Genomic DNA, 27,783 nt, shown 5'->3' on the forward strand with positions numbered 1-27,783 from the left:
TGACTCATTTCTCTTTATTTTGTGTGTTTTGTACTTTAATCAGCTCCTACATCAGCCACCTTTGGCACATCTGTGGCTCTTGTGTTATCTGTGTGCTCAGTGAAAGTGGGATTTGTTAAGCTCAGTGGAAGTCTGGTACAGAAATACAGGGTTTGATTCTCTGACATAAAAAATATATCCTTTTGAAATATGAGGAAAAAATTGCATATTATTTATGGTTCACAAAGAGAAATGCTGTTTTTAAAATTACTCAACAAAAGATCACTTTTCTTTTTCTCTGCTGATAAAACACATTTTCCTCTAATGGCTTTTTTTCTGCTTTGTTTTCAACTAACCAGAGCTCAAATGCCCTTTCTGTTCCTGGAGTTTGAATTTTACTGGCACTTTGTGAAGTTAGAGAACTCAGTAGCAATCTGTGGAAGGATTAATTAATCTGGTAATCTGGTATAGGGAAATATAAATGAGGAGGAAGAAAACTCAAACTTAAGGAGAAGCTGTGGAGAAATGCAAGGTTGATTAGTTCATATTTGTATTTACAATTTTGCCTCAGACTGTAGAGCAGTTCTTTGGAGTGATAAGTGTGAGAAATGGGACATTATGAATTTGGTGATTATCCTTGTTTAAAGATTTTTAGTAGGGATTTTTCTCCTTGCATTTTTATTAGTACTTTTATTGCTTATGGTTTTAAGTACTGATGAACTTGGAGCCCAAGACCTTGAATTCTAGTGGTAGTTCTTGCTGCTCTGTGTAGCCATATTTGGTTATTTTTTAAAATGCACACATGAAACTGAGATTGAAAACAGATTTAATATTAATTTATCAAATAAAAAAGTAGAAGAAAAATAAAATAATCATACTAAATAGTATTAATACTCAACACAGCAAGATTTGAACTTTCATGTGAGCTCTGGAGTTCTTTCTGTGGATGTGTCATTTAGCCATTTACTTCTGAGGATTTTTTTTCATTTTCCTAAGACAAAAAACCCCTCATCTTTGCTTATATATGTGTAATGCAATTTTACTCATGTATAATGCAACTTTATTATGTATAATGCAAATTTTACTCGTAGTTAACTTGAACTGCTGGGCAGCAGAACCATGTACTGCACTCAGGCCTCGTGTTCCCTTTGGCTTTTGTATCTGAAATCTTTATCCTAGAGTTTGTAGAAAACACAGCAATTAAAAAATTTCAAGTGTTTGTTCAGGAATATAGTTTAAAAACCTTATGACTGCTCTAGGCCTACACTCAGAAATCAAAAATGATTCATTTAAGATAAAAAAGCTCCAGTCGGGAAAGGCAAGGAAAGGGGAACTTTGATGTAAATGAGAATGTGATCTAAGATGTTTAAGGCAAATAAAGTTAAAGTGGTTTGGTTGTATGATCATTCAGTTTTTGGGGGCAGGCAGGAAATTAAAAAATGTCATTTCTTTGCAATATGGATAACATCTTTTTGATGTGTGTCTCCTATGTTATTTCTTTTGCTGGAGGCTGAAACTTTTGAAACAAGCAAACAACTCTTTTAGGAACTTGACATTATGTTAATAAAATTTTCAGCATCCAACTTGTAAAAACATTTCCATAAATCACAATAGCTGAACACTTCTCTGTCCAAAATCTGATTCTATCCCCCAAATGGAAATTCTGAAAATTACCTTCAGTGCCGAGGGGGAGTATAAAATATGTTGTGTGGCAGTGATGTGAGTGTCTGGAGAGCTGGAAGGGACAGGCAATGGCAGTGGCACATCCCCAGGGTCATTCTGGCTCAGTGCTGTCTGTGCAGTCTGAGGCATCCATCCCATCAGCCATCCCAGGGCTGGGGCAGTGAATGCTTCACCCAGACAAGGTACACAATGCACACACTGTGTGCTATTCAAATCCCACAGAACCAGAGTCAAAAGAAACTTGGTGTGCTCATTTACTTGTCATTGAGTTGTATGCACTTCCCTGTGTTCCAACAAAGGAGCCCTCCTCTGTATAGTGGGAGTGATGGACACATGAAAAACACTGATTTTTTTTCTCCCTTTTTTTTCCCAAGTTCATTAACTGCGAGCAGTGGCAGGTAGCAAGTGCTAACATGAAGTTTTTTATGTTGCTAATCAATGAGTTTGATTATGCAATGGAACTGAGTATTCCCAAGAAATCAGTCTTTGCTGTATAAACAGAAATTTCAGCTCTGGTGTTTTTTATTTTTTCAGCTCAGTGTTTTGTTGCACTTCTGGAGGAGCCATGCATCCCTTTCCATCCAGAGCAGGGGCAGGCCTCTTTTGCTCTATCATCCACTGTTTTGGTAGCTCTCCTGCCTTCTGCAGCTCCCAGCACTGCATGGAAAGTCTGTCCCATGTTTGTATCTCTGGAAGTATGGGGTCACTCTAACGGGTTGTGGATTAGTGTGGATATGGAGCATGGGACTGGGTTCTTCCTGATTTCAGCCTAAATCTTCTGTGCAGAGTCAGCTAATCTTTAGTTCTCTCCCTCTGCATAACCATCCAGTAAGGTTGTGTTTCTCATTTGGGATGTTGTAATAAAACAAAGCTTAATTCTTATGATTTGTAAGGTGTATGGCTAGAAAGGAGTATAAAGTGTCAGATGAATGTGAGCAGCTCTTCTTACTGATGTACAGTGGCCAAAAAGAAAGCAGTGACTTGTACATTTGTGGTAATAATGCCTACCTTGAGTTAAAGCCACTGTGATGTCATTAGTTAACAATTTAATAACCTGGACAGGTTAGGAAAAAAGTCCAGGATAAGTCTAATGATATTTGGTGAGTGTGAATGCAGAGTCTTGCTGCTGGGATGGACTAACTCCCTGCCAGAAGGGTGGAGTGTGTGGTTGATGTTTCTTTAGGATATCATATAACTGCTTTTAGGCTCTGTTGCATGGACTGCTGACTTTTGGGTGACAGGGAAGTAGTTTGATTTGTGCTGCAGGTGGGGCAAATGACAATGCTGGTGCAATGATTTGCCCAAATATTCCTTTGGTGTGCTGGGCACACACAGGAAGCTCTTTCTGTAGTCAGATGCAGAGCAGTTCCCTTTGGAGCACTTCTCTTTAGGCATGGTGTTTTTACAGCCATGAGCTTTGTGGTCATAGCCAGCTCTGCAGTGTCTCCACTGTCACTGAGCTGGTTTGTGAGGCAGTGTCAAGAACTTAAATACAAAAGCCTCTCAGAAGCTGCTGTTTGCACAGAATCACAGCTGAGGAGCTCTGATGTTCTGTGGGTAAGTTCAATATTTACATGATCATATCAGACTGTAATTTTGCATGTTAACATTATCACCCTAGATAACCTTAAAAGCAGGCTATTGAAAAACCAGGTACAAATTTTGCCTTTCATTCAGCCCATATTAATCTGATGGATCCAGGGTTGGGTAGGCTCTAGAAATGCTTCCTGGTCACCATCCTGGAAGAGGGGTTGGAATTTTAACTGACCTGGAAATACCATTATGGGAACAGAAGTGAGGCAGGCACCTCCCTTCCTCTTCAGATTGTCACTTTTTCCTGCCTGTGTTGTGGAGCTCCTTGTCCCTTGAGGACCAGTGTTTCACCCTGACCTCCAGAGCCCTCCTTGCTACACTTTTATTCCATTTTACAGGCTTACAGTGCACTAGGTGTTATTAGAGGAGATTATATTTCAGCCATCCCCCACCTCCAGCCCTAATCTTCATGCCACTCTTGCTGCTATCTGCTGGTAACTTCATTGTAATTTTATTTTTTGCTCACATTTTCCTGGAGAGGTTTCATGTTGCTCTCTAAGTGGAAATGGTGAAAACTTCTCAGGAAATTTAGAAAGCTCAATTTGAGGACTTTTTTTGGTGATACTTTTTTTTTTTTTGGTGAGTTTGCCAGAAGTCATGTGTTCTTTAAGAAGTGTTTAGAGAATTAATGGTATAACTAATGCTCTTAAATGCTAATGGTATTTTGTTTGTTTATGTCATCTGGTTCATTAAGATGTGGATAAAAATTCTATGTTTGTATCATTCAGGATAGGAAATTAGAGGTTTTTTTATTAGCCAGAGTTGTTAAAAACATAAACCATGTTTGTCTTGTAGTACATGGGGGAAAAGCCTTGTTGCAAGTGTGTATAGATTATTGAATCAAATTGAAAACATTTGCTTGAGCCTATTGGAATTAAAATTGATTTAGAAACCTCTCTGGGGGAAATGTGTTGCATTGATGTTGAATTCACACTGATAACTGCCTGGGAAAATCCCTTCTTGCAAAATTAGCTGAACAGAAAAATTGAAATGGGAGGTCAGTAAGGAAGTGAGCCAGGCTACCAAATTTCAGCACAGGTCTGTGTCTGCTTCGGGTAGGCCAGGGGACTTTTCTAGAGATTTATTCTCTTCCTCTTGCACTTAAATTCTGTAATTTTTCTATGTAAAGCTTAGGGCTTGTTCTGCAATTCCATCTCTCACTGTATCTCCATTATCAGACTCCTGAGTCAATTTTAAAAATGACAGGGGCTTGTAAAGAATGGAAGCACATTCAGAGAGGAGCTTGGGCACGTTGGCACTCAGCAGGATGGTGGTTGATGCTCAGGTCCCCTTGGGTGAGATTTCCCTGTGTTTGGTTTCCAGAGTGTGTGGGAAGCACGTGGCATCTGGGGGCAGCTCAGAGCAGGCAGGATGCCAAACTGGGGATTGCTGCACCCAGCCAGTAGGAACGGGACATTTAGGGGAGGGTGGGACGTGCTCTGCTGGAGCTGGAGGTCTTCTCCTGGCCTGGAGCTGGGTGCTGTGTCCAGGCTGGATGGACATCCAGGGGCCCAAGCTGTGCTCCAGGAGGGAGAGCTGGTTCATGCCAGGTGAGGAGTTTACACCAGGGGGGTTTGCGTGGCAGGGCTGGCTTGGAGGTGGGAGATGTTGAGTGTGATCCTCTTGGGATCACGATGGCAAAAAGCTTAATTGTCCCATTTTATCTCTCCTGAGTGCTGATTAAAAGGAAAGCAGTGGCTGCAGGATCATTCGCGTGCGGATTGGGCCTGTGGCAGAGTCACATCTATTTCCTGGCCCTTTTAAGCACTAATGAGAGGCTGGGGTATGTCTAACTATCTAAAGGAAAACCTTTGCATCCCCAGGAGCAAAACTCTTGTCAGACTAAGATCAAACAGGAGCTACCTAGTTAGTTTAAAAGCCTTTGGGGATAGGAAGCCTTTAAACGAGGTTACGTTTTGTCATTGTCAGTTTCCATCAGAGGTGCCTGATGCTACCTCAGTCCTGTTTTGGACTTCTCAGACCTCATTTGAATCCAGTCTTTGCACTAATCATTGCTAAACTCCAGAGTGGAATGGAGGTTTCTGATGGATGTAAAAGTTACAATTTTGCTGACACACAGAAACCATGGTGCAGTTTTTGCAGCTATGTTTCCAGGCTGGAACTTCAGTTTAAATTAATAATTTCTATGATGGTGGGTTACTTTTTCAATGAATTGAATAGTGATGGAGGATTACTTTTTTAATGAATTAACTTCTTTTTAAAAACTTTGTGATCAACTACCAACAATTAAAGCATCATCACCATAATGAGGCGTTTCAAGATGTCACATTGGCATAGGTTAATTTATTTTTATGATTATGTAGCTAAGATTCATGGAATCCAGCAAAATTTAAATTTATCTCAAGAGTAATGAACATAGGAGCTTCTTTCATTGACTGGGAGTGGATTTGCTTTGTTTCCGTGCAGTAGCTATGAGTTTTTCAATAATTTATAGATCAAGTAACAGCAACATTAATTGATACACTAATTGTGTCCACATGCCTGCCTTTAACAAATCTCTTTTGTGAAATGATTACTGACAATATTAATTGCACGTCTTTTGTGAGTTGATATAAGTTATGAATTCATTCTCAAGTTGAAAGGGGGTGGGAAAATCATTAATTTTGACATTGTGTAGCTATAATTAACAAGGGTTATCCAATAACCTATCATCAATTAGAGAGCTCATGAATTCTGTTTTAAATACCGTGTACCAAAGGGGGTCTGTGGTTGTTAATTGAAGGATTCTTTTGGGGGTGATGGATGTTGTCTCTTACTGCAGATATGATGTTTATTGTTGTATTTAATTGAGGGAAATCCGCCTAAACTAAGGTTGGGGCTGGTGTTACTTTGCTGCTCCTCAGCAGATGAATCAATAATCTGTTGAATATTAAGAACAACATTTCTCAAGAGCTTGTTATGATTTCTCAATGTTTTAACAGTCATCAAAGCCTTTCAGTTTAAAGTAGCGATCAGAAGCTCAATGCAATGCATATTCCAGAGAGGATTTGAGTCATGTATCAGTCCATAAATACAGGTGGGTGTTGCTGTGCTCCAGGGCTGGCTCTGCACCGGGAGAACTGCTATGAGCATCACCTGTGCATCCTGTGCTGTACCTTGTTTCTGGCTGCACCCTCTTATGCTCTAAAACTACCCCTGAGATTTGATTGAAATACAGAGAAAGTGGGGCTGGGGCTCATAAGGAAGCAGAACTTCTAAACAGGCAAATCAATTAATTTTCAGCAAAACCTTTTCTCTCCTTGCAGTCATTGAAAAGACTCTCAGCAAAATTGCAAAATTCATTTTAAAACTTTTGTAAATGCAAACTTTTGTTTAGAGAGTTCAGGGAAGAAAATTCTATTGTGTAATGAATAACTGAGCAGGAGTGACCTAATTCATCCAGATTAGTAGCTAAAATACCTCCAGAGGTTTGGATAAGTAGAAGTTTCCTAATATGGCTCACAGAAAAATATTCTACAGGGACAAGTATGTTGGTGATGATAATGTTTTTGTAGCTTCTTCATCCAAAGATATTTTCTTGCCCAATAAATATTAATGAATAACATCTCTGTCAGCATGTTGCACTACGTACATTTGGGCATTTGTAATTTTCTGAAACATTTTGCCTTTTTCATCAACATTATTATTACTTGCAGAATTTCCTATAAAATGCACTAAAGTGTTGCTCACTTGTACTATACAGATTAGAGGTATCAGCTGTGTTGATAACTGGTCCCATTTTGCTGAAGGGATATCAAAGACAAGTGAATTTGGAGTATTAGCTTGATCTCAGTATTAAATTGCTCACTAATTTTCCCTGAAATAAACAGGTAGCACTTAGCATTGGTGTCCACATTATTGCAATGTATACTTTTTCATCTTACTGGGGAAAATTCCTCCAATCTTATATAATTTTATGTAATTTATGGAAAATCGTGAGCTTTCTTGACCTATGTACTTATGGGGGAAATGCAAATTGATTTCAGAGGTGGTTAGATCCTTGCATCAAAAGCCAGTGCTGATCTCTCATTTACTTTCCAAAGATTACAGCACAAATTAGGGCAGAGCTTGGTGTGTAATCTAAGGATCCTGTTTCTTATTTTGTGCTTTAACCAGCACATTTCACTCTCTGTGCTGACATCAGAGTAATTTCATTAATCAGCTTGTGAAGAAAAAACTGTGGAGGAATGTACAAGTTAACAGACACATGCAGGGTTTGTTTTGTGTGTTTAAACAGCCTGAATTGGAAATGTTTGTTTAGATCTGACCACTTCTGGTTAAGAAAAACTTGCCCACAGAATTGGTGCCATTTTGAAATACCGTTACAGAAACTGTAAGCCTTTCACTCATGCCTTGTGGTATATTCCTCTTAAAGAGCTCAAAGAAATATGTAGGGAATTTGGCCAAGTAATAGGTTCAGACTTCCTGTGATAAATATGTCAGGGCAGACATTCACTGTGCTCCTTAGGAATGAAGAAAAGATGTGGCTGTGATCCTCGTGCATGATTCTGTGTATAGGATCAATATGGACATTATTGGTCCTCCAGAATAAAGGTAATATATTATATATACATAAAGTGTATTTGGGTTGTCAGGTGATAGAGTGGATGTTCCTTGTGAGTCCCTTCCAACTCAGCTGATTCTGTGATTCTGTGAATGTGTTGAAGCATAACATTTCTCTTGAAAGTGAATTAGAGATAAACATGTCCTCAGAAATAATGACATCCTGTTTGTATTATTTTTATCTAAACATTATTATATGTAATAGCTAGTGTTGGTATAAGGACAGGAAAAAGAGCATTTCTCTGCTTTTACATTTGCTTGGTTTTGCATATGTGACAACATTTAGTTTGCTTAACTAATTAATGTGTTTGTGGGGGTCTTTTGTATGAAAAAGAAAGGGGTGTACTTGAATACTCATTGGCATCTTTCCTTCTACTTGCAACAAGAGTGGGGGGGAGCTGATAGCCCAGTATTGGGATATCCCAGTATTGAACTAAACCTGAGAGCTGCCAAAGGCCATTTTCAGTCTGGTTCTGGCTGTACAACCTCGTGTGGAGACTCTCAACCTCTTAAAGTGTTTCTGCTTTGAGCCTCCTGAGCAGCCAGAGCCTCTCCCCGGAGCCTCTCTCCACAGCTGAGGATCAGTGGGGTTGAAATCACTTCTGATTTAGACATTGTGTTTATCCTGTTCTCTCTGCTCAGGCTGAAACACCAAACCCAATTATCACTTATTTGCAAGCAGCAGTTTACCCCCTTTATTTACTCCAGTATTGGCTTTTCCCAATTCCTTTTATTTATGCAGTTGTGCAGTGCAGGAGGACAGTTGCCAACACAATATCCATTATTATTCAGACGAGAACAGAGTAGCTTTCACTTCCATTGCCCAGAGACAGCATTACTCATTGCTGCAAAACAGCAATAAAAACAGGAGAAGGAGGGTAAATTGTCATTTGGCAGCAGAGTCCCAGCACTGCCTGTCCTTGCTCCCAGTAGATCAAGTTTGAAGTAGAGGTGGGGAGGATGTGTGGTCTCTCTTTGTGATGGGCCAGTCAGGGAAGCAAACAAGCTGTTGCTCCATCAACACAAAAGTCATTGGGAGTGGAACCTAAGAAATTGGTATGATTGTGTTTCCAGCATCTTCCATTGGAGGTTACTGCATCTGGTGAGCTACAGGGTCTGGGGGGGAGTTTTCCTCTCCCAGATCCTCCTGCCAGTGGTTTCAGGAGCTGTAGATATCCTGCAGAGTTGTCCAAAAGCATAGACAGCTCCAGCCTTGACTTCTAAATATTAACATTTTGCAGCAGATTCTTCTACAAGTGACAGGAGCAGCAGCTTTCTCTGGAGCCAGCTTTAAAGTCTACCCTGCCTTAACCAGCAGCAAATGCTGAACAGCTAATCTGTGATCTATAATTACACCTCTTATGCTCTTAGTTTAGTTAGAGGGAGAATTGTGTAGTGAAAAGGATGATTCAGGGAGTGAAATGAAATTAAGTGCAGTCTTTTGAGGTTAACTATTAATTTCATTTTAAATATAAAATTGCCTTGAAAGTAATAAGAGGGTAATATTCACACGTCACAATAATGTGCTGATAACTAGGTGGAAGGCAAAAACACCAGTAGTAGTTGGATGAACCATTCTTTTCTTTGCAACCTTGTGTAGCCTGTGTAAGTTTTAAATTGAATTCAAATGTCCAAAGTCACATAAAGTGAATTAAATGCACCAGGGAAATTGGGTGTACTCTGTACTCAGGCATGGCTTAAGTTTAATATTGACATGGTTACCTAGTGTGTTCAGTGTTTGCTGTATTTACTAGTGTAGGATATTTATGGCTTATAGTTCCTTTTTAAAAAATGCACCTATCTGAAATGTCTTTTTAAAAATCATGTTACCAGCCCTTGCCAGTAAAATTGGATGTGGAAAAACACAGCCTCTGCTGTGGTGAGCGTGTCAGAAGGATGGCAGTGCTCGAGAGACACTGGAGATCAAAATGAAAGCTACCTACAGAATTCTTTATCTCCCTTGCCTATTTTCTTTCCCTGTGCTAGACTATAACTAAAGCAATCCATTATATCTATGCCTCTGTTTAATTGCATTAAAGAAATGCCGGGGCTCTAAGGTTAAGCACTAAAATTCTAAGGAAGCAGAGCCTCAAAGTTGCCTGTGTAAGCCTCATTTAACATCCCTTCAGGATACACATTTTCATACAGTTTTTAATGAGCTGAGCTCATGTTGCTGTTTCCTGGAGACCTTTGTCCTGCTCAGAGAATGGAAGGACAGTGGTCAGGGAATGTGCTCCATTTGGGGCTGCTGTCTGTGCTTGGCGCTCAGGATGGAGCTGATGCTTTGTTTGCATCACGCCCCAGCCTGAATGTGGGTATGTGGCCATTGATGGAATATAAATCTAAATTCCTTACATCTTAGAGAAATTCTTTTCATATATACCTCTGAAATAAGTTTAAAATGAATAGTGTGAATGACTGCGTATCTGTGCAGGCCCTCAGAGGAGAGCAGTCAGAGCAGGATTTGGGAGGGATTGATTTGGCCGAGGAACAAATGAAAAGAGACTCAGAGTTGGTTAAGATATGGATGCTGAACATGATCCCAGGGTTAGAGCAGAGAGGGCTGAACAATCTTTAGTGACATTGAGGTTTATTAGAGATTATCTAACTCTAAAATTATGGAAAGGCCCATACTTTGAAGCTCATCTGCATGTGCACATGTTAATGAAGTCCAGTATAATGCTAGTTAATAACAATTCCTTTTAGGCCAAGTCATTCCCTACAGGACAAGTGTGGGTGGTCCCACTCAGTGCTAGATATTTACTTCAGTGAAACAAACACAGCTTGGGTGTTCAAAAATAGCTTGAAAGGAGTCCTACCAACCTGAAATCTCACTTTAATGCTAATTTAAAAGGGATCATGTCTGGGAGTTTTTTATACAGACATATTTAAGGAAAGCAACAAAGATCCTGGGGTCAGATCTCATGGAAGCAATGAACCTCTATTTTATTGTGTTTAAAAACCTTTATGATTTTATCTTAATCTCACTATTCATTCATTTTAAATTATCTCACAACCATTTTCAGGGACATGGTCATTTAAGCAAATAAAGATAAAGCAAATATATATTTCATATATTTAAAAACCTAGTAAACTCTCTCCAGTAATTTCTCAACTCAGTAATTCCTCATATTCTATTCAATGCATAAACTGCTGGTGTACTGAAAAGATTATAAAGATAAAGAGGAGGTTTGGGTTCGGGTTTTTTAATCTTGTGGTGGAACCAATTATTTGGGGTTAAATGTCTACAGAGCAGTCACATATTGGATTTTTAGTATGTGGAATTATTGTGTGTTGGTACGAAATACTTCATGTCTTTGTATTAAACGTCTCTGTTTTTAAGACAAACTATAATTACAAAAAAATATTTTTGAGGGGAGATTTGTGTCTTGTTTGGTAATGAAGCAATCGATGCAGATTTAAAGGTGCTCTAAGCACTTCTATAAACACACTATGGAAAATGTATTTCCTGTTGCCTGTTGAGATTGACAAATAAAGATGTCACTTCTAACAAGTAACCTGGCATTTGCTGCTGGAGTCCAGTTTTGTAGTAAAATGTTCACAACAGAGGAAATAGGAAGCCTTGAAGTTGTGAAAAGCAACTTGTTTATCACCATTTTCTCAGAAGTTCAGCTTCCAGGGGAGTTCTGTGGACATTTAATCTGGTTTTGAATATTTCATAATGAGGAAACTCATTTGGAACTGTTGGCCAACACAAGAGTAAGAAAGTCAGAGCTACACCTTTGAGTGAAGTTATCAAAGAGGACTTTTATGTTTTATTAAATTAGTGCTATGAATATGAGAATATAGGTGAATATATATTGTCTTCCACTGCTGGATCACAGGGGAATGCTCTGGTTAGAGAGTGAGCTGGGAGAAAAGACCCCAAAGGTGCATCTCTTCGTGTGTTTTTTCAGGAATGTGAAGTTATCTTCAGAAATGTAACTTAAAGCTCATGTGAGTTCACTGACCATCAGATGAACTCTGTGGAGGCAGCCTTACATTTCCTGTGCTTTCTTCTTGCTCTGTTCCACACAGGCTATCTCCAGCAGATAAGTCTAAACTATTACAACATCATCTTTTGTTAATGCCCCATAACCTCTGCAGGCCAGATTTTGTAGTTTCTGTCATTTCACACTAATTGTATCCAAACACAAGCTGATTTACTTTTTTCTTTCAAAGCAGATGATGTTTGGAGGGGACTGAATTCTCTAAGGTTAGTAATGAAGTTTCCATTTGAAGTAACCCAGTTCAAAGGGGGAAAATTTCCCCTTTAGGTTTAGAGCAAAGGTTCTAAAAGCCTGAGATGTGAAAATAAAGAGGCACTAGCTATAAATACCTTTCAAATTATGTCTCTTTAGACTTGCTGAAATGTGTGGTTAAGCTTCTTTCTAGCTGCTTTAAAATATTCAAGGTTATTGGCCTGCATTAAACTCAAAACCCTTTAGATACCATTTTTTTTTACCAAGTTATTCAGAACTGACAAGCAGAAAGATTTGAAAATGGGGGTCTGGAGGAGAAAAAAACCAACAGACTTGAAAGAAGGAACTGGGTGTTTTCTCCCCCCAAAAAATTTGTATTTTTACACTCAAAAGTGAATAATATTAATTAGTAAGTGTATAGCACAAGCAGTTTTCTCTTGCCAGTGCTGTTTATATAAACTAAGCATCCCTGGAATATGGGTATTTAGTCAGACAGACTCTCATGTCTAAGAAAACATTAATATGCTTATGCTGCTTATGACCAAGGCAAAATATTTCAAGTGCATCACCTCTGAAAGTTCCTTTGCCAGCATTTGGAGCAGGTTCTTCATTTGATCCGCTATGTGTGGTGGGCTTTGAGGTCTGAGATTTCATAATCAATATGTTCCTATTCATCAGAATTTCATCTGCTTAGATACATTAATTAACACATTTACTCACCTCAAGCCCAATAGTGAGGAGTATTAAGTGAATGCTAAGTCAGAATTGTTGAGGGAAACTCTTTTCTTTCATGAAAATTTCAGCTTTGAGTCTGGAATTCAGCCATTAGGTGTGAGAGTCTGGAGTGCAGCTGGAACAGCCTTGTCCCAGTGAATGCACAGGTGGAATTCTTCCAGGTCATGGTGTTTCACACACAGGTTTGGAAAGGGAACTGATGACTCCAGGGCACTGAATCCCAACACTCATTGTGTGATTGGAGGTGCTGTTTGTGCTCCCTTTTTAAAAACCCCCCTAAGTGGTGTTAGGGGTGGGAAGATTGTGCAAAAAGCAGTGAATCACTGAGTATCTCCAGCCGTTGGATCCTGCAGGCTTTTATTGCTGGTGTCTGACAGAGGTGTGGCTAAAGCTTCATATGACTCTTCTTTAATGTACTTAACCTTTGTACCAGAGGCATTTTTATTCATTTGGTGTCTAAGTACAGCAGGAGATTGGAGCAGCATTGCCAACCTCTGCAAATGCTGTAATCATGGGATTAACCTACTTCAGAGCTCTGGGAGCACGCTCACTTGGTGAGGAGAGCAAGAATGTTTTCATCACTCTGAATTCGCTGGCAGGTTTTAAAACCAGATTTTGCTCCTTTTATTTGTGTCTCAAAGTGGAATGTGCATTGGAAATGATTGTTCCTTCTTCCATTCTGCTTAGAGGAATGAGAGAGTTTCTCGTAAATTTTCTGTGCCTCTATGAGGTTTGTATTTATTTCTGCTGTGCATTGACACAGAGATTGTCCTAGCACAATTGTTGTTTTAGGAAGAGGAATGAATGACTTGATATATCCCAAAGTAATTTGTCAGTCAGCTTTGGGTTTCCAGCTTACAACAGCTTATGGTTATTACAAACAGAGCTCTTTAAGCATTTTAGGCACAAGAAGTGAGTGTAAAAGGCAGCGTTCATGTGCACTGTGTACAATTTTCATTTTAGAATGGACTCTTTCGTTTTCATTTTACCATGGAATCTTTTCCATTCTGAAATGAAAGTCCTAAAGATTACATTCTAAAACCAACCTGATTCTTTTGTTAGAGACCTACGTACAGAATTTGAAGAATGGTCAGGTTTGTAGCCAGCTGTCCATAACCTGATGCTTCTTTCCTGCTCTTAACCTCCTGCAACTGAAACTTCCAGATTTCCTAGAATGATTTCGGGGGTGCTGCTGTCTGTGAAAAGCCTTGTGAACTTGTGAGTATGTTTAGACGAAGTCACATGGAGCAACTGTGCCAATAAAAGATAAGTTGACCTGAAAATAGAGCCTTCAAAGATGCAAGAGTAAGAAAGGAGAAGGAATAGTTGCTATTTTTAATTACTTTTCACCAGCCATGGACCAGCCCCACAGAACTCAGTGCATGGTCACGGCGCTGAATCTCCACCATGCCTTAAAAAGAGAACAAATTGGCATCTTGTTTCTTGACAAACAATCCCTGCTTTCCTTCCAGTTAATTTTCATGAAAAGAAGCAGCAGCCAGTTTTCTGGTTCTAACTGCACTCATAATAATAGCAAGTTGGCAGCAACGGTGGAGAAGGGAAAATTCACGCCTTTGCAGCTAAACATTTTGTTCTGAACTGTATTTTAATTACAAAATGTCACTTTGTGATAAATGAAGCTTTCTTCTTCTAGCTGGTTTCAATTAAGTTTTGTTTTAAAAAGGAAGAATAGGTTTTAATAAGGCTCAAAATACATAAAAATATTTCATTTTGACTTTAGTAGAACAAAGAGGATTTTAATGTTGAATCAATATCGAATAACTTGAAGTTATCTTGGCTGTGGGCCTTGGTTTCTTGCTATCCAGGTTGCTCTTTTTACTGGCCAGGGTCACCAGTGGCTCCAGTGGGTGTTTTTTACCTTTGCAGATGCTGAATTGCTGCATCCCAGATGCTGGCAGGAAAAGTCAAACCAACCTTGCACTTGGGGTTTCTCTGAGCTTAGAGATTTTATGGAATTAGGCACACAACCAGGGACTCACTTCATGATTAAGGATTTTGACTTAAAGGAAGAAGCTGTTTCCTGTAAAGAAAGATGTGGGAATAAACATCTTCCTGTAAAATCACATCTCTAATTTGACTTTTGAGGTAGTGGATTGATCAGAGGACAGTTTACAGGATATATTCTGTCTGGCTCTTGTCTGATGTGTGGAGTCATTCATTAAGCTCCAGAGTGAAGATTCTTCAGGGAGATTTCACGAAATCAAGAAATCTACCCCAAAATGTTCAGGCTCTTGTGGGAGATTAGGAGGAGAGGATTACTTTCTAGTTTGCTAGGGCTGCCCCACTTAAAGCAAATTTGCTGGGGACTCTGCTTTGTAATAATGCAAAAGGTCTGCACGTTCAACAGGGAGGGTTCAGCTCTCAGTTATAATAAATCTGCTGAAATCAGTGCAGACAAATTGCAGGAAGTTACTAAACCAAGACAATATTTTAAATTACAGTTGTTGTTAGCCGAAACCAGTACGGGAATGTCTTTTCCTAGAATTTACACTTTGAAATGATGTATTCACACACTTTCATTAGTGTGTGAGTGGTTTGGTGGTGTAGCTGCGGGCAGGGGACGTGGCAGTGATTTCAGGGAATTGGTGGCCTGGCTGCCTGTCCATGGCACAGCATTTAGATAAACAAAACTAGGAAAAAAATAGCACTGTCATCAAGATGAAGGTTTGGGGGTTTTCCCCCACTCCAGCTAGGCAAGAAACCCACAAAATACTGCAGTGTAGACAAAGCTGCAGATTGTGTAAAAGCTTTAAATTCCAGTTAGTGCTGGGGTCTGGGCAGTGCATCAGCCACATTCAGGCTCTTAAAGGAGCACTCTGTGGAGGGAATGTGATTTTCTCTTTAAGATGCCTGAAATAAAGCTGGCTCTCTAAGAAGGAGAGATTTTAAATATCTTGTCATTGTGAAGGGATTTTGTTCCCCTGGCTGTAAGAATAAACATATGTGACTCCAGGTCTGCTACTTACAGGGTCAGGAAGGATTCTTGAAGGGAAATAAATTAATGTCAGTGATTTCTCTGGTTATCTTTTAAATGTGAATAAATGCACCTTTCAGTGTGAAGTGTCTCTAGTTTTCAGAATGGTCAACACAACGTGGTTTGTAGACGTGGCAGTTTAATGCTGTGAAAATCTTCTGGCAGTAAGACAGATGTGGCAAACTCCTTGTTGGAAGGGCTTTGGAAGAGGAGCAGGTAAGGATTTAACACCCAAGTAGCTGCTAAGCGCGCAGGCACACGATTTTCTTTGTTAGTGAAAAAGGCAGAGTGGCTGTGGAATGTGAGGAAATCTGAATTTCTCTAACATTTTTATTTTCATAGAAAGAGAAGGAAATTGCTGCTGAGGAGAAAGGAAAAGCTGCTTCAGAAATCCAGCTGCTCTTGGAGTTGGAGCTGTGTAAATCCTTCTTGCTCTGAGCTGGTGCAGGTTCTTCACTGTCCTGTTACATGACCATATTCACAAACAGAAACCTTTGTTTCTCTCCTTTTGGGGCCATTTTCCCCCCTCAGTCTCTGATAAAGATGTACATCTTTCTATAAACACGTGGAAGGCTGTAAATATTTCCATCTCCCGCAGGTAAAATATGCAGCGTGACAAAATTAAAATAAAAAACATTTCGAAGCAGTTTTGCCTCCCTTTGTTTGGCAGCACATTGTCAGGACTTTCTTAATGAATCCAGCCTGCAGCAGAAGCTGCTCTCTTCCCAGTTTTCCCTTTATGAGTTAACAAAGAGAGAAAAGTAGGGAAAAGTGTGTCAGTGGCATCAGGGAAAATGACAGGCGGCTTCAGGGGCAGGTGTTGGATCTGCACAGCTACGGAGGTGCCAGGGAGCCTCCAAACCCACTTTGGACTCTGCTTGTAGGAAATTGAGAATTCTGCCCAAGGCACATAGAAAGGAAATTTGGGATTGAGCAACTTCCGTCACATAACTTTGGCAGAAAATGCCTTTTTTTTTTTTTTTTGCCTTTAAGTCCCAAAAGGCACACACAGAAATCATGTCAGCCTTTTTAGGTTTCATTTTAATTTTTCTCCCACTTTTTTTTCAGCTGTGTGGCAGGTTTCGGCTGTATCATGCTTGAGTTTTAAGGAAGTTCTGACAGTTTCATATTTCTTACTTGTCTCCCTTTGAGGAATGCTGTGATGGTGAATTGAATTAGCCATAATAACTGGTCTGTAATTTCAGGTATTTCCTTAAATTATTTACAAATATTCTTGCAGCAGATCAAACACTTTTAGTGATGCATTTTCCCTAAACTGAGTGATTGCCTTGAAAACATCTGCTTTAATTTGTCACTTTATACTGAACATCTCCTGCATGTTGAGAATCCTTTGTAGTCTAAATATACCCAAATGGGAATTTTTTCACCAGTATTGGAGCTCTAATCACACCAGACTTTGGTTTTCTTCAACTCCTTTTATAGTCTCAATCTAAATCAAAATTTTTCCTTTTCAAATTTGATTTAGGGATATTCCTGAAAAATCTCTTGTCCTTCCTTACTTCCCCATCAAAACTTACAGCCTAGAAGTAACTTGGGAGTGTGGGAATTGCAGTGTTTGCAAGTACACAGGCAGAAGATTTCTCTAATACAGCTGTTAGGCTTTATGGATTTACCTTCATAAATAATTAACCATAACCCTAAATGAAAAACTGTTTAGATTTTTCTTTTCCTTAGGTGGGCTGAAGTACGTTTCTTCGAGTAAATTGTCTTTCAGTGTCTTCCCAATTTAATTTGTCTCACTTTAATTACTGCACTTTGGCATCATTGCATTCTTTTTTCCATTTCTGTCTAAAGATAATGTTTCTGCAATGCTTTTCCAGAGGCTGCAGGTAGAGAGCAGTTCCAGCAGTGCAGAATAGAAGGTGGTGGTGCATAAGCAGCGCCACAAGGAAGGAAGAGAGACAGATCAGAGCAGTTAATGGAAAAGAGCCAAAGCTTAACTTTTATGAATTACAGGAAGAAGCATTTTGTAATCGTGAAACAAAGCTTCATATGGTTATTGAAGTCACAACTTAAGCACTGGGTCAATCACCAGTCATGTCAGTATATTTGTTTCGAGGATGGAAATACATGGTTTTTTCCTGCAGTGTCCAGAGCCACACTGAACTGCAGCATCTATTTTGATTTGCCTTGTCCTTATCTTTTTTTGGGCCTCCCGTTTCTGGGATTTTCTCCCTAATTGGTTTAAGGAGGTGTTGCTAGAAAAGTGCAAGGAGTGCTTTTCTGACTACATCTGAGAGGCCTTCTAAAAACCTCTCTTGCCCTCCATGGCCTCAGTTATTCCTTCCTTTATTATATCCCTCTCAATCCCAGTCACACTTCCATCCTTGCTCACAGTAGTCTGAGATTTACCTGAGGAAAAGTTTCTCTGTGCATATTCTTCCATAACAGACTTCCCATGAAGGTTTCTAGAATTAACCTGTTAGGAAAATAAATGTCCTTTTGCAACCATGGAATTAGAAATAACCTGAGAGAAAGATCCTAAAAGTGGTTTCTCTTCACTGAACTTGAACTGAGGATAATTTTCAGGCATTGATTGCTTATCAGAGAGGGTTTATGGCAGCTTGAAGGGTGGCTTTAGTCTTCCCTCACCTTTGCACATTGTCTAGGAAACCAAAGGGAGGCTTGGAGGTGTTTAATAATGCTGGGCTCTGTCAGTGGCTCTGTATTTGTGTGGTTATGGAGTTCCAGTGCATCCACAAGTGGTTTGGACCCAATACAGAAAGGAGAATTAGTGACTGTAAAGGTCTGGTGAGGGTTGAGAACTGTCTGTGCCAAGTGCTCCTGTTCCTCACGCATTGCTGAGTTACTTTTGCCATCAGGTATGTTGACACTGAATAGAAAACCACTTTTCCTGCTTCCCTTTGCACTTAGAGAAATCAAATACAGAACAATGAGATCGCAGTTGCAGAAGGGAAGATTTGGAGCAAATAACATGGATATCAAAGCAAATTGCATATATGGGGAATCTCACCTTTTTAAAACAGGGTCAGAGGACTTTGAGCTCTTTTAAAGCCACAATTTAAAAGCCATCACTTGTGCTGTTGGTGTTTTCCCACTCAGTGTGGGTAGTGCTTATGGAACTGGTGTTTGATTTAATTCTACTTCTTGCAGTAAATAAAATTCAGAGGAAAATCCCATGTGGGGATGGGCACAGAAACAGCCTTTTTGTACAGAAAGCTTGATCCAAGCAAGGAGATTTCCAGCAAACCTTTAGTGTATGAGGAGGAAAACATATTGAACAGTAAACAAATAAACACAGGGGGGATTAACATTCAGATACCCCTGTGAAAAACAACCCACCGTGATAATATTTTCATAAGCAAAGAATATTCCAATTGATGGTAATAAAGTGTGTGTCAACAGCTGTTTCCCTTCCAGGATATAGGTAGGTATTTTTCTATTAATTTATTTCACTGAAAAATGAAAACATCCTTCTTCCCTTCCTCTGGAATGGAGAGGGCAGATGAGTAGGTATATTTAGGAAGTATTTTTGAGAACCTGCTATACAAGAAGCTGGTAATGCTAATGTACTTTCTAAGGTTTCCATTGTTGGACATGTTTTGGACATACTGAAACACAAAATTAGTAGAGATGCTGTACACATCTATAAATACTGCCTATGGAGGTGGCTGTGTGTCTTTTTTATCCCGCATCTCAAACTACTGTACAAAGTTTGAAACTAAATAAAGATGAGGAATTCACCAAAATCAGATGTGCACTCTGCCTCTTGTGAACAGTGCACTTTGGAATTTTAATTTAGAGCCACTTTTTAAAAACAAAAATGAACCTGCATACATCAGCGATGGGCAATGAATGCAAAAATAATAAAGCAATCAGCCACCACTGAAATGCTGCCACCTCTCAGGAAATGGCAGCAATCTGCCTGTGCTGCAGCGCATCACAGTATCATCCCTCATTTTAATACTTGATTTCCAGGATTCATGTTTCTGATATTTATGACAGATGTAAATCTTGGAAATCCAGAGATGTAAAATTATGGACTCAACACCCAGAGTCAGGCTTCCGTGCTTCTTAGCTACTAAATAACATCAGTTAAAGGAGCAAGGATTGTTCTGTCTGAGCACGAGTCTTCCCACATGTCAATGTCGTTAGGTGGTGTCTCTGATGATCTGATAAAAAGTTCTGTGGTTTGTCCTGTAAATCAGTGAAGGGCAGATAAACTACACTGATTTTACAAAAGAAAATGCTGGTTTTCTGAATTAAAAGATCCAGCCAAACTCCTTCCTGTAAAGCCTTTTTTTCCTCAGCAGAGGCTCCTCTCTCAGGTGTTTGTGAGCTTCAAGCATTTTAAGCAGCTCTACCTGTTTATAGAAGCACTGAGCACTAATGGCTCTGAAAGAAACAAGGTTTTCATTGACTCTCCAATCTCCAGCGTGAGTTAAAAGCTGAATTTTACCTCACTGTCACTCAGCTTCAGTTCTGTGAAGGATCCTGAGCTGGATGTGGGGTGGCAGTTCCAGGAGGATGCTGCTGCTCTGGGCGGTGCCACATCGGGTTCTGTCACTGAACAGGCACAGGGGAAACTGCAGTTTTCTTTATCAAGTATGAGAGTACTAGTTGTAATTAATAGAATTTCATTGCAAAGCCATTTTTAGGTGAGCCATCAGACACTGCTGGTGGAAAGGCTCAGCCTAGGTGAGTGTTGCTGTAGCAGTGCTGCCTGCAAAGTTGAGAGTGCTTTGCTCAAAATTGAAGTCACTTGTAACCAATTAAAAAAGACAAACTTTTGCTTCTCAAAAATTGTATTAAACTACTCACAATTCAGAAAGATGTGCCCCTTTTTTTAGCAAACACTCACCTGGGAGACATTCACCTGGATTTCACTTTGCTTGTTACAGCTGAATGTTTAATCTATATTTTTCTATTCTATGTTGATTTGGTTGGGGTTTTTTGTTGTTTTTTTTTTTTAATATAAAGTACAGGCTTTTCTCTAGCAGTGGAGCAGTTTGTGTTGTAGGGTAATCATTAAAAGGTTTCAGTTGGGCCGAGTTGGTTGCTGCTGGAACTCGGAGTGCAGGGATGGATTAAGATCAGACAAAGCTGTGTGAAGTTGGCTGTCAGCTACACTCACACTTCTGACGGGGGATGTAAATTATGCTCTGCTGCAGCTCTCTTAGTTAGCTGATCTATGGAGTGAAATTGAACCTGACTACCTGGGCTGTTCATCTTTCTTCTTGATGGAGAAAGAGGTGCCAGTGGCACTGAGCCGCGAGTACCAGTGCAGAGAGAAAAGGCTCAGGATGTCGCTGACAGCCTGTGGGACATGAGAGTGATGGAAGCTCCCTCCCCTCTGCTGCTCTGCAAGGGGAATGTTGTCATTTTAAAAAAGAATAGAGGAAAAAAGTATAACAGAATGGCTAATTAAATTAAAACACCTTTGATTGAGAAAAATAAACCAGCTCCCATATCATGATGTAAGCCCAGCTGGTAACTAAGCACAAGAAGAAATGATGCCTGCTGAAACCAGGACAGCCCATAAGACAAAGCTGAGTTGTAGCCTTCTCACAGGTGTGATGGCAATTAATAAATGCATAGTACTTGGAAAAGGAAGTGAATATGAAGTTATTACTGAATATTATTTATACCTTAAATTTGCCTTCATCTTTATTTTTTGGTGCTTTTGATTTTGTGTATGTTGTGAGAATGAAGATATAATTCTGTAGACTTTCAGATTTTACTTCTGCTTTCCAGTATGGTGTAAAAGTTATCCTTGAAATATTTATTCCCAAAGCAGATCTTGGTTGTTCAAATTATGAACTGATGGATGATGGATTGCAGCAAAAAGAAGACATGAGCAATTTTGTGTTAACTGAGACTTTCAATCTCTTATGTGTATTATTTAACAGCTAATGATGAACATCTAATGGTGTTGCAACTTTTCTCACAGTGGAAACCTTCACTTGAATCTTTCCCGACTTTCTGGCTTCTCCTCTTCATAGAAGTGATGAGAATGATAAAATTACATTATAAAAGTAGAGAATTAATCTGACATGATTTTATAGAATTATAGGCTTGAAAGTCCTTGGGCAATCACAGAGGTAAGGTCTGGACCATGCCAGAGCTTCACTAAGATGCTCTAACAACAATTTGAGTGAAGCAGCATGTTAGCAATGGGTAGGTGTTCCTGTGGTCCAAGTGCAGGACTGAAAGTTCTCTTTAATCTCTGACCTGTAAATTTAGCTGATTTCTTCTTGTCTTTTCCCACCATACAGAGAAAAATTAATTGCCTATCCCTTAGTGCCAGCAGGATCATAGCATGTCTGGAGAATGGAATAAATAAAAAAAGTTGTAAAAGTTCTATAATGCCGTCATGCTGCAAGGGATTAGAGTCAAAAAGATAGCAGATAGAAAATGCACAAGAGAAGCTGGATAAAATTTGGGTGGTTAGTGCAGAGAGTTGGAAAGATAAAACAGACGCTTCCTGCCCGTAGATGAAACAAGAAGTGAAACCTGAAGAGCAGTAAATTAATGTTACAAAAAAGAGAGATATCTGCCTCAGCCTCATGGAACTCACTGCTGCAAACTAGAAGTGCTGAAAAATTCCTTATTAACAATGGACACTTACTCTGCATACCTCGATAATCTTATTATGGTTTGGCTTTCTTCAAGGTACAAAATCCTGTGTAGTCCCATCCAGAGGAGCCTTCCTGAGTGGAATTTTGCACATCTCCTGACTGAATTGAAAGGCAAAAGGCGTGTCAGCCAGTGAGGCAGGGAGTCAGAGATGGGGCAGCTGTCAGTGTTCACATGCTGGGCTTCATTTGAATGTTAAATATTAAAAGGTGCCCTCTCCCTTCCCACATTGTGCATAAGTTCACTGTGCTGGAGCTGGGAGGAGCACAGGATAAAAGTTCAGGCAGGGAAGCAGCAGCCTGTGGTTAAGTGGGATCCTTGGGCTGTGGGTGAAAAGCTCATCCTTGTCCTGTGCACTCCAGAGTCTCAGTGTGGGCAGAGGAGCAGTCAGCAGCAGCACAGGGATTGTGTTTTTCCAAGTGCTACTTCCCTCTTACAACTTGTTTTAAACCAAAAGAAGCCAGTTCCAGCATAGGAGCTTCTGCAGTTGTTAGCGAAGTCATTATTCCACCTGTTTGAAAATCCAGGGGAGTTCACTTCAGCTCTCCCACAGCTTCCAGAGCACACGTGTGACTTTTTTTTTGAGATGTCTCATTAGCAGGCTCTTCTCCTGTGCCATCATTTTCATTAGGCAGCATTGTTGGAGGGAGCTCTCAGAGGCTGAGCTCTGATTTCAGCACAAGCGGGAGAGCGGCAGAGGGAGCCTTGCATGGAGCCTGGCACCAGGACCAGAGCCATGGAATGGCTTCCAGGAGTTATCCTCGTTATTCTGTAGCCCCACAGCTTTGATCTTAATACAGAATCATTAGTAGCAAGCTGGGTCAGCAAGGGTAAAGGGACCCTGTGAGGTTCCTGCTGTTCCCTCATGGGGCAGCTGGACAAGTACAGCTGTAGAGTTCACAAGAAACCTTTGAGACATAAGAAACAGTAAAATTGTCCTTTTATAGTGTTCAGTTTTACTGTATTACTCAAAATATGAGCTTGTAGAGGATAATGCCCTGTCTGGCCTTGTTTGAGAGCAGGTGCTGTGGTGTAGATGAGCTCATGTTTCTGCAGGTTTTTTTAAGGCTGAGGAATTTTGGAATGACAGCGCTAACATAAACAGTGTTAAAGTCCGCTTTGTTCTTCTGATGAGATGCTGCATTTATTTAACTCAGCTTCAAGGTAAAAAAGCTTGATTCCTACAAGCTGTTTTAGCAAAAGCCCCAAATTGGGTAATTCTCCTGTGACAGGCCAGCCTGGTGAGGTTGCTGCCACCCTGGAATTTCTCTGAGCCGTAATTAGGAAAAACTGGGTTAGTGCTGTTTTGTAGACTGAGCTTGAACAGTGCATCTAGTGCTGAGTTTGGGGCTATCAGTTACCCAGCCCCTCTATAAGCTTGGAAATCATCACTTTAGTGATTGACACAAAATGTACAGAGGGATCAGCACCTGCTGCATTTACTAAATGAAGCTGATTTGTCTTCCTGCATCAGCAACTTAAAACTTTCTGTTTCTCGAGATCATTGGATTGGGAAGAACTTTGAGTCTAGCCCCTCACACTGATAATTATGCATAGTATATGTAGTGTTTATTACAGTCTGTTTCTCCAGGTTGCTGCAGGTGTACAGAGCTCTTAGTGCTGCCTGTGTGTAACTGCAGTGGAAGGTGAGAAGTTAACATCTTAAAATATCTCTGTTTCCCTTCCACACCTGCCTCTAATTTACGTGGCAATTGAAGAAAAGTGAGTCTAAATGAAAATAAATGCTGTGTTTCTAATTTTTGTCTCTTCCTGGAAGAGGCAGGCAGGAGGGGGCTGGCATCTTTGTCATACAGATTGAGGAAAACCCAGCTGGGTTGTAGCTTTGTGTATTTGAAATATCCAGGGTTGGTTTGCCTTTGAAATGAGCAAATAGAAGGTGCTGTATTTAGGGCTACTGTTGTAGTGGTGATGTTGTTAATGGGGGTTTTGGATTGGTTTGGTGGAACACATGTTCCATTCTCAGAGGCCCTGCTTGTCCTAGGAAAAAGTTCTGGAGTTTGCACGAGTGATACCTGAGATCCGGGAGGAGGTGTTCACATCCCCAGCCCTTTTACTGGAGCAGATCTGTAAGGGAAGGCAGGTGATTTTGGGGTACTCGTGGGTGAGGAGGTGGCTGGTTTTTGGGAGGGGGAAGCTGTGGACATGAAATCCCTGTGGTGCCCAGGCTGCAGCAGGAGCTGCCTTCCTTCCCTGCCCCGCAGGCAGGACATGCTGTGCGGGGAAAGATGCTGGCAGAGAGGCAACAAGAGAGGCAATTTTAAGGAGGCTTAAATTAAACTCAATCAGGCACAGCAGCCCTGAGCTGAAGGGCCAGATCCTGTGCCTGGTACATGTACTGAGCTCCTATTTCTGTCTGTAGCTTTGGAGAAAACAATGTTGGCATCAGAGATGTGAGCAGAAAGCCGCCTTTTCATCCCTCCTGCGTGTAATTTCTGACAGGTTTTCCCCCCCTCTCTTTTATATCCACTGTTGTTTGGTTTTTTCCCTTCTTTGAAGACTTTTCCATTGAATTTAAAATCTCAAGATTTAAACTGTGTGTAGACATAATTATGTCTCTTCCTATTTACTTAGTCTTGCTACTTGTTATTTGTGCAATATTAGTGATGACACTTTTTCCTGGGAAGGGTTGTCAGTGACACATTTTCATATTAAAAAAGGGGAGAAAAAGAGGAGTATTTTGAATAGAAGACTTGACTTATTTCAATAAAAGTAGGCAGGTGGTGTATTTAATATGTTAACCTCCATTCTATGGATTTGTTTTACAGCCCTTCTGTCTTGAGATGGTAAAAGACTGGAAGGGAATTAAGGAGACCAAAGGAAGTCCCTTGACATTTTTATGTGCTGAAGTAACAGGCAGGCAATCTTGCTTTATACAATGCTGTCTTCCTGGGTAGAACAATTAGTGTTAATGTGGTAATGATAATTGTTTCTGTAAATTATTCTTAATTAACTATTTATGTAATAAGACACTTAAGGATCTGTATTTAACAATTTTGAGGGATTTTTTCCCCTGCTAATTGGCTTCCCTATATATTTCTTTCCTGAGCTAGTGACTGTTTTCTGTTCATTATTAACTGTGTGACATTCAGGCTTAAAATTTGGTATAGATGATCCTTAATTAACACAAAATGGTGCATAAATGATCAAGAAACAGGTGGGTTCCTTCCTTTAGCTGTGTTTTAATAGCAGAGTGCTGTGTTGTCAGGGAAGTTACCAAGCTCTAAGACAGATCACAGCTTGTGGAGCCACTGTTCCTACCCAGAATCATCACCCCAAACTTTCAGCAGGTGCCTCCCAGATGTTAAACTTTATTATGTGCCAGATGTGGAAGTGCTTCTTTGGGAATCTTCTGTATCCAACTGAGGAGATAAGAGGAAAGGGGAAAAGTGTTTGAGACAAGAGCTTCAGGGCAGTCAGTTTGTGGTGGTATTTAAGCAGGCAGAGAGTAAAAATGGATGATCTCCTGCCTCATTTGATGCTGCCTGATCTATTTAGTAGGGGTTTTGGAGCAAGGTAAGAGAGAGGGAATAGCCTGCTATGCCATGTGCTCTTTAATTAGTTCCTGTTGTTCTGGTTTGGGTTTTCTTCATCTTGAAAATGTCACCTGCTGCCCTGCTCTTTCCTTGTGGTTTTTTTTTCCACTTGCCTCTGTGTGAAGGATATACCAATATTTTATGTACATAATTGGTCTGAGTTTCTGTATACTGCCTAATATAAAGTGCACATTCTCCTCTTCACTGTGGTTTATGTTTATTGCACTCACTGCATTGCTTTATGTGCACAGTGTGCTTATGGAATGTGTGGTGCAGGCAGAGAGATGTTATATTCCATTCTTAGCATCATTAGTGCTGTTTTCTTAACCAATTTTCATCAAGCTATATTAATTTAATTCACTTCATTATTTTGCAAAGTAGCTCTTATCTGTTGGATTTCCCTTCTGTTGCTTTAAAAACCAGCAATGTCTCAAAACAGTGAGAACTTAAATATTTTTAGCTTTATTTTTCTTTTTTTTACATATTCTGAGCATCCTAGGATTTCTGTAATACAGCCAATCAGTTAAAGGCAAATACTGATAGCTTTACAAGTTAATTAGCACCGCAGTTCATCAGCACTCACACTCAAATTAATACTGGAGTAAGCATCTCAGAATCTCATCCCCCATTTGCATTTAGTGAAGGTGATTTCGCAATATGTTAATTTTTATTGTGTGCAGAGCCTGTTTGATTTTCAGTGCTATTACTTTTTGACCTATTTAAACTTGGGGCCTAAAACCTTACAGGAATTGGTTTGTTTGAGCTTGTGTGAAGAACATGGACGATTCAGTCCATTGCTAGGATTTATTCTGATTAAACAGCACTGACTCATTATTTTGCTGCTCGGTCACTTGGAAAGTAGGTATTTTTTTGACTATTTTGGGTTCTTTTAAAGTGTTTGCAGCTTAGGGCTCTTGATGTAAATAAAGGGAACTGTTAGACTAAAGTAGGAAAAATAAGTTTAACCTAATCAAGCCCTAGTTGTCTGAATTAGTAACACCTACAATAATTAAGATACTCTGCGGAAGTAATAAGCTAATTATGTTCAATAATAAGGAATAATCATCATATTCAATCCATTCCATCTTTAGATTTTTCACTGCATAGGCTTTTCTTTCAAAGACGGAAAGAAATGGCGGGAAGAAATTTTTACACTGGTGGTGAGCTCTGGTGTATCTGAGAACAAATAATTGGAACTTCAGAGGCTTGATATTTTGGGAAGAGTACAGATAATTACTGTTTACTGTTGTCTCCTCAGCTGCAGCATACCAAGAGAAAGGAGCTAATTTCAATTACTCTTTCTTTGGAGATGGTTACTGAGGGAACACTTCATCAAGGGTAGTTTGCTGCTGCAGAAGACTTTATCCAAGTGCTGTGGGAAGCCAGGAGCTTTTTGGTGGTCCCGCTGCTGCAGGGTCAGAGGAGGAGAATCCTTTGAGTCACAGATCTAATTTCACATCCCTGCAGTGGTGCTGAGGGCTGAATGTGCTGCAAATGCACCAGAACTGCCCTGCTGGCTAAAAATCCCCACTCTAAAAGGAAGCAGTTATCCCAAATACCAGCACGGGGATTTGGAGTGTATTGAAAGAGGAAGTCAGGGCTGTGTCTCTCAGGAGCACTGCTGGTGTGGGTTTTGGTTTTTAGGAGTATTCTTCAGGGGTTTTATTCACATACTGCACCACTGTGTGTTCCTTTGGCATTCTTGGGGCAGAAGTAGATGAGATCTGAGTTTATGGGAGGTGTGAGAGATGGATTGGTTGCCTGCTGGAGTAGAGACTTTTATCAAAATTTATTGAACAGGATACAGGTAAATGATTCTTTCTTTTAATCAAGGTTGATTAAATTACAATCAGAAGGATGC

The 27,783-nt window shown here is 40.0% G+C and overlaps 1 protein-coding gene across 26 annotated transcripts in view; it reads left to right on the forward strand.

Annotated features, from left to right (window-relative positions):
• The window catches only part of DAB1 (DAB adaptor protein 1), a 414,543-nt gene that overhangs the window by 310,153 nt on the left and 76,607 nt on the right, over positions 1-27,783 (forward strand). The window contains exon 1 of one of the 26 annotated variants that reach the window (XM_038144709.1): positions 3-4,805. The exons of the other annotated variants lie outside the window; for them this stretch is intronic. Coding sequence (XP_038000637.1) covers positions 4,475-4,805 — 331 coding nt within the window. The 5' untranslated portion in view covers positions 3-4,474. Of the gene's footprint in view, positions 1-2; positions 4,806-27,783 lie in introns of those variants that run through there. 26 annotated transcript variants of the gene reach the window in all.

This window comes from Motacilla alba, chromosome 8 (assembly GCF_015832195.1).
Source record: "Motacilla alba alba isolate MOTALB_02 chromosome 8, Motacilla_alba_V1.0_pri, whole genome shotgun sequence".
In the NCBI taxonomy this organism is placed as follows: Eukaryota; Metazoa; Chordata; class Aves; order Passeriformes; family Motacillidae; genus Motacilla; species Motacilla alba.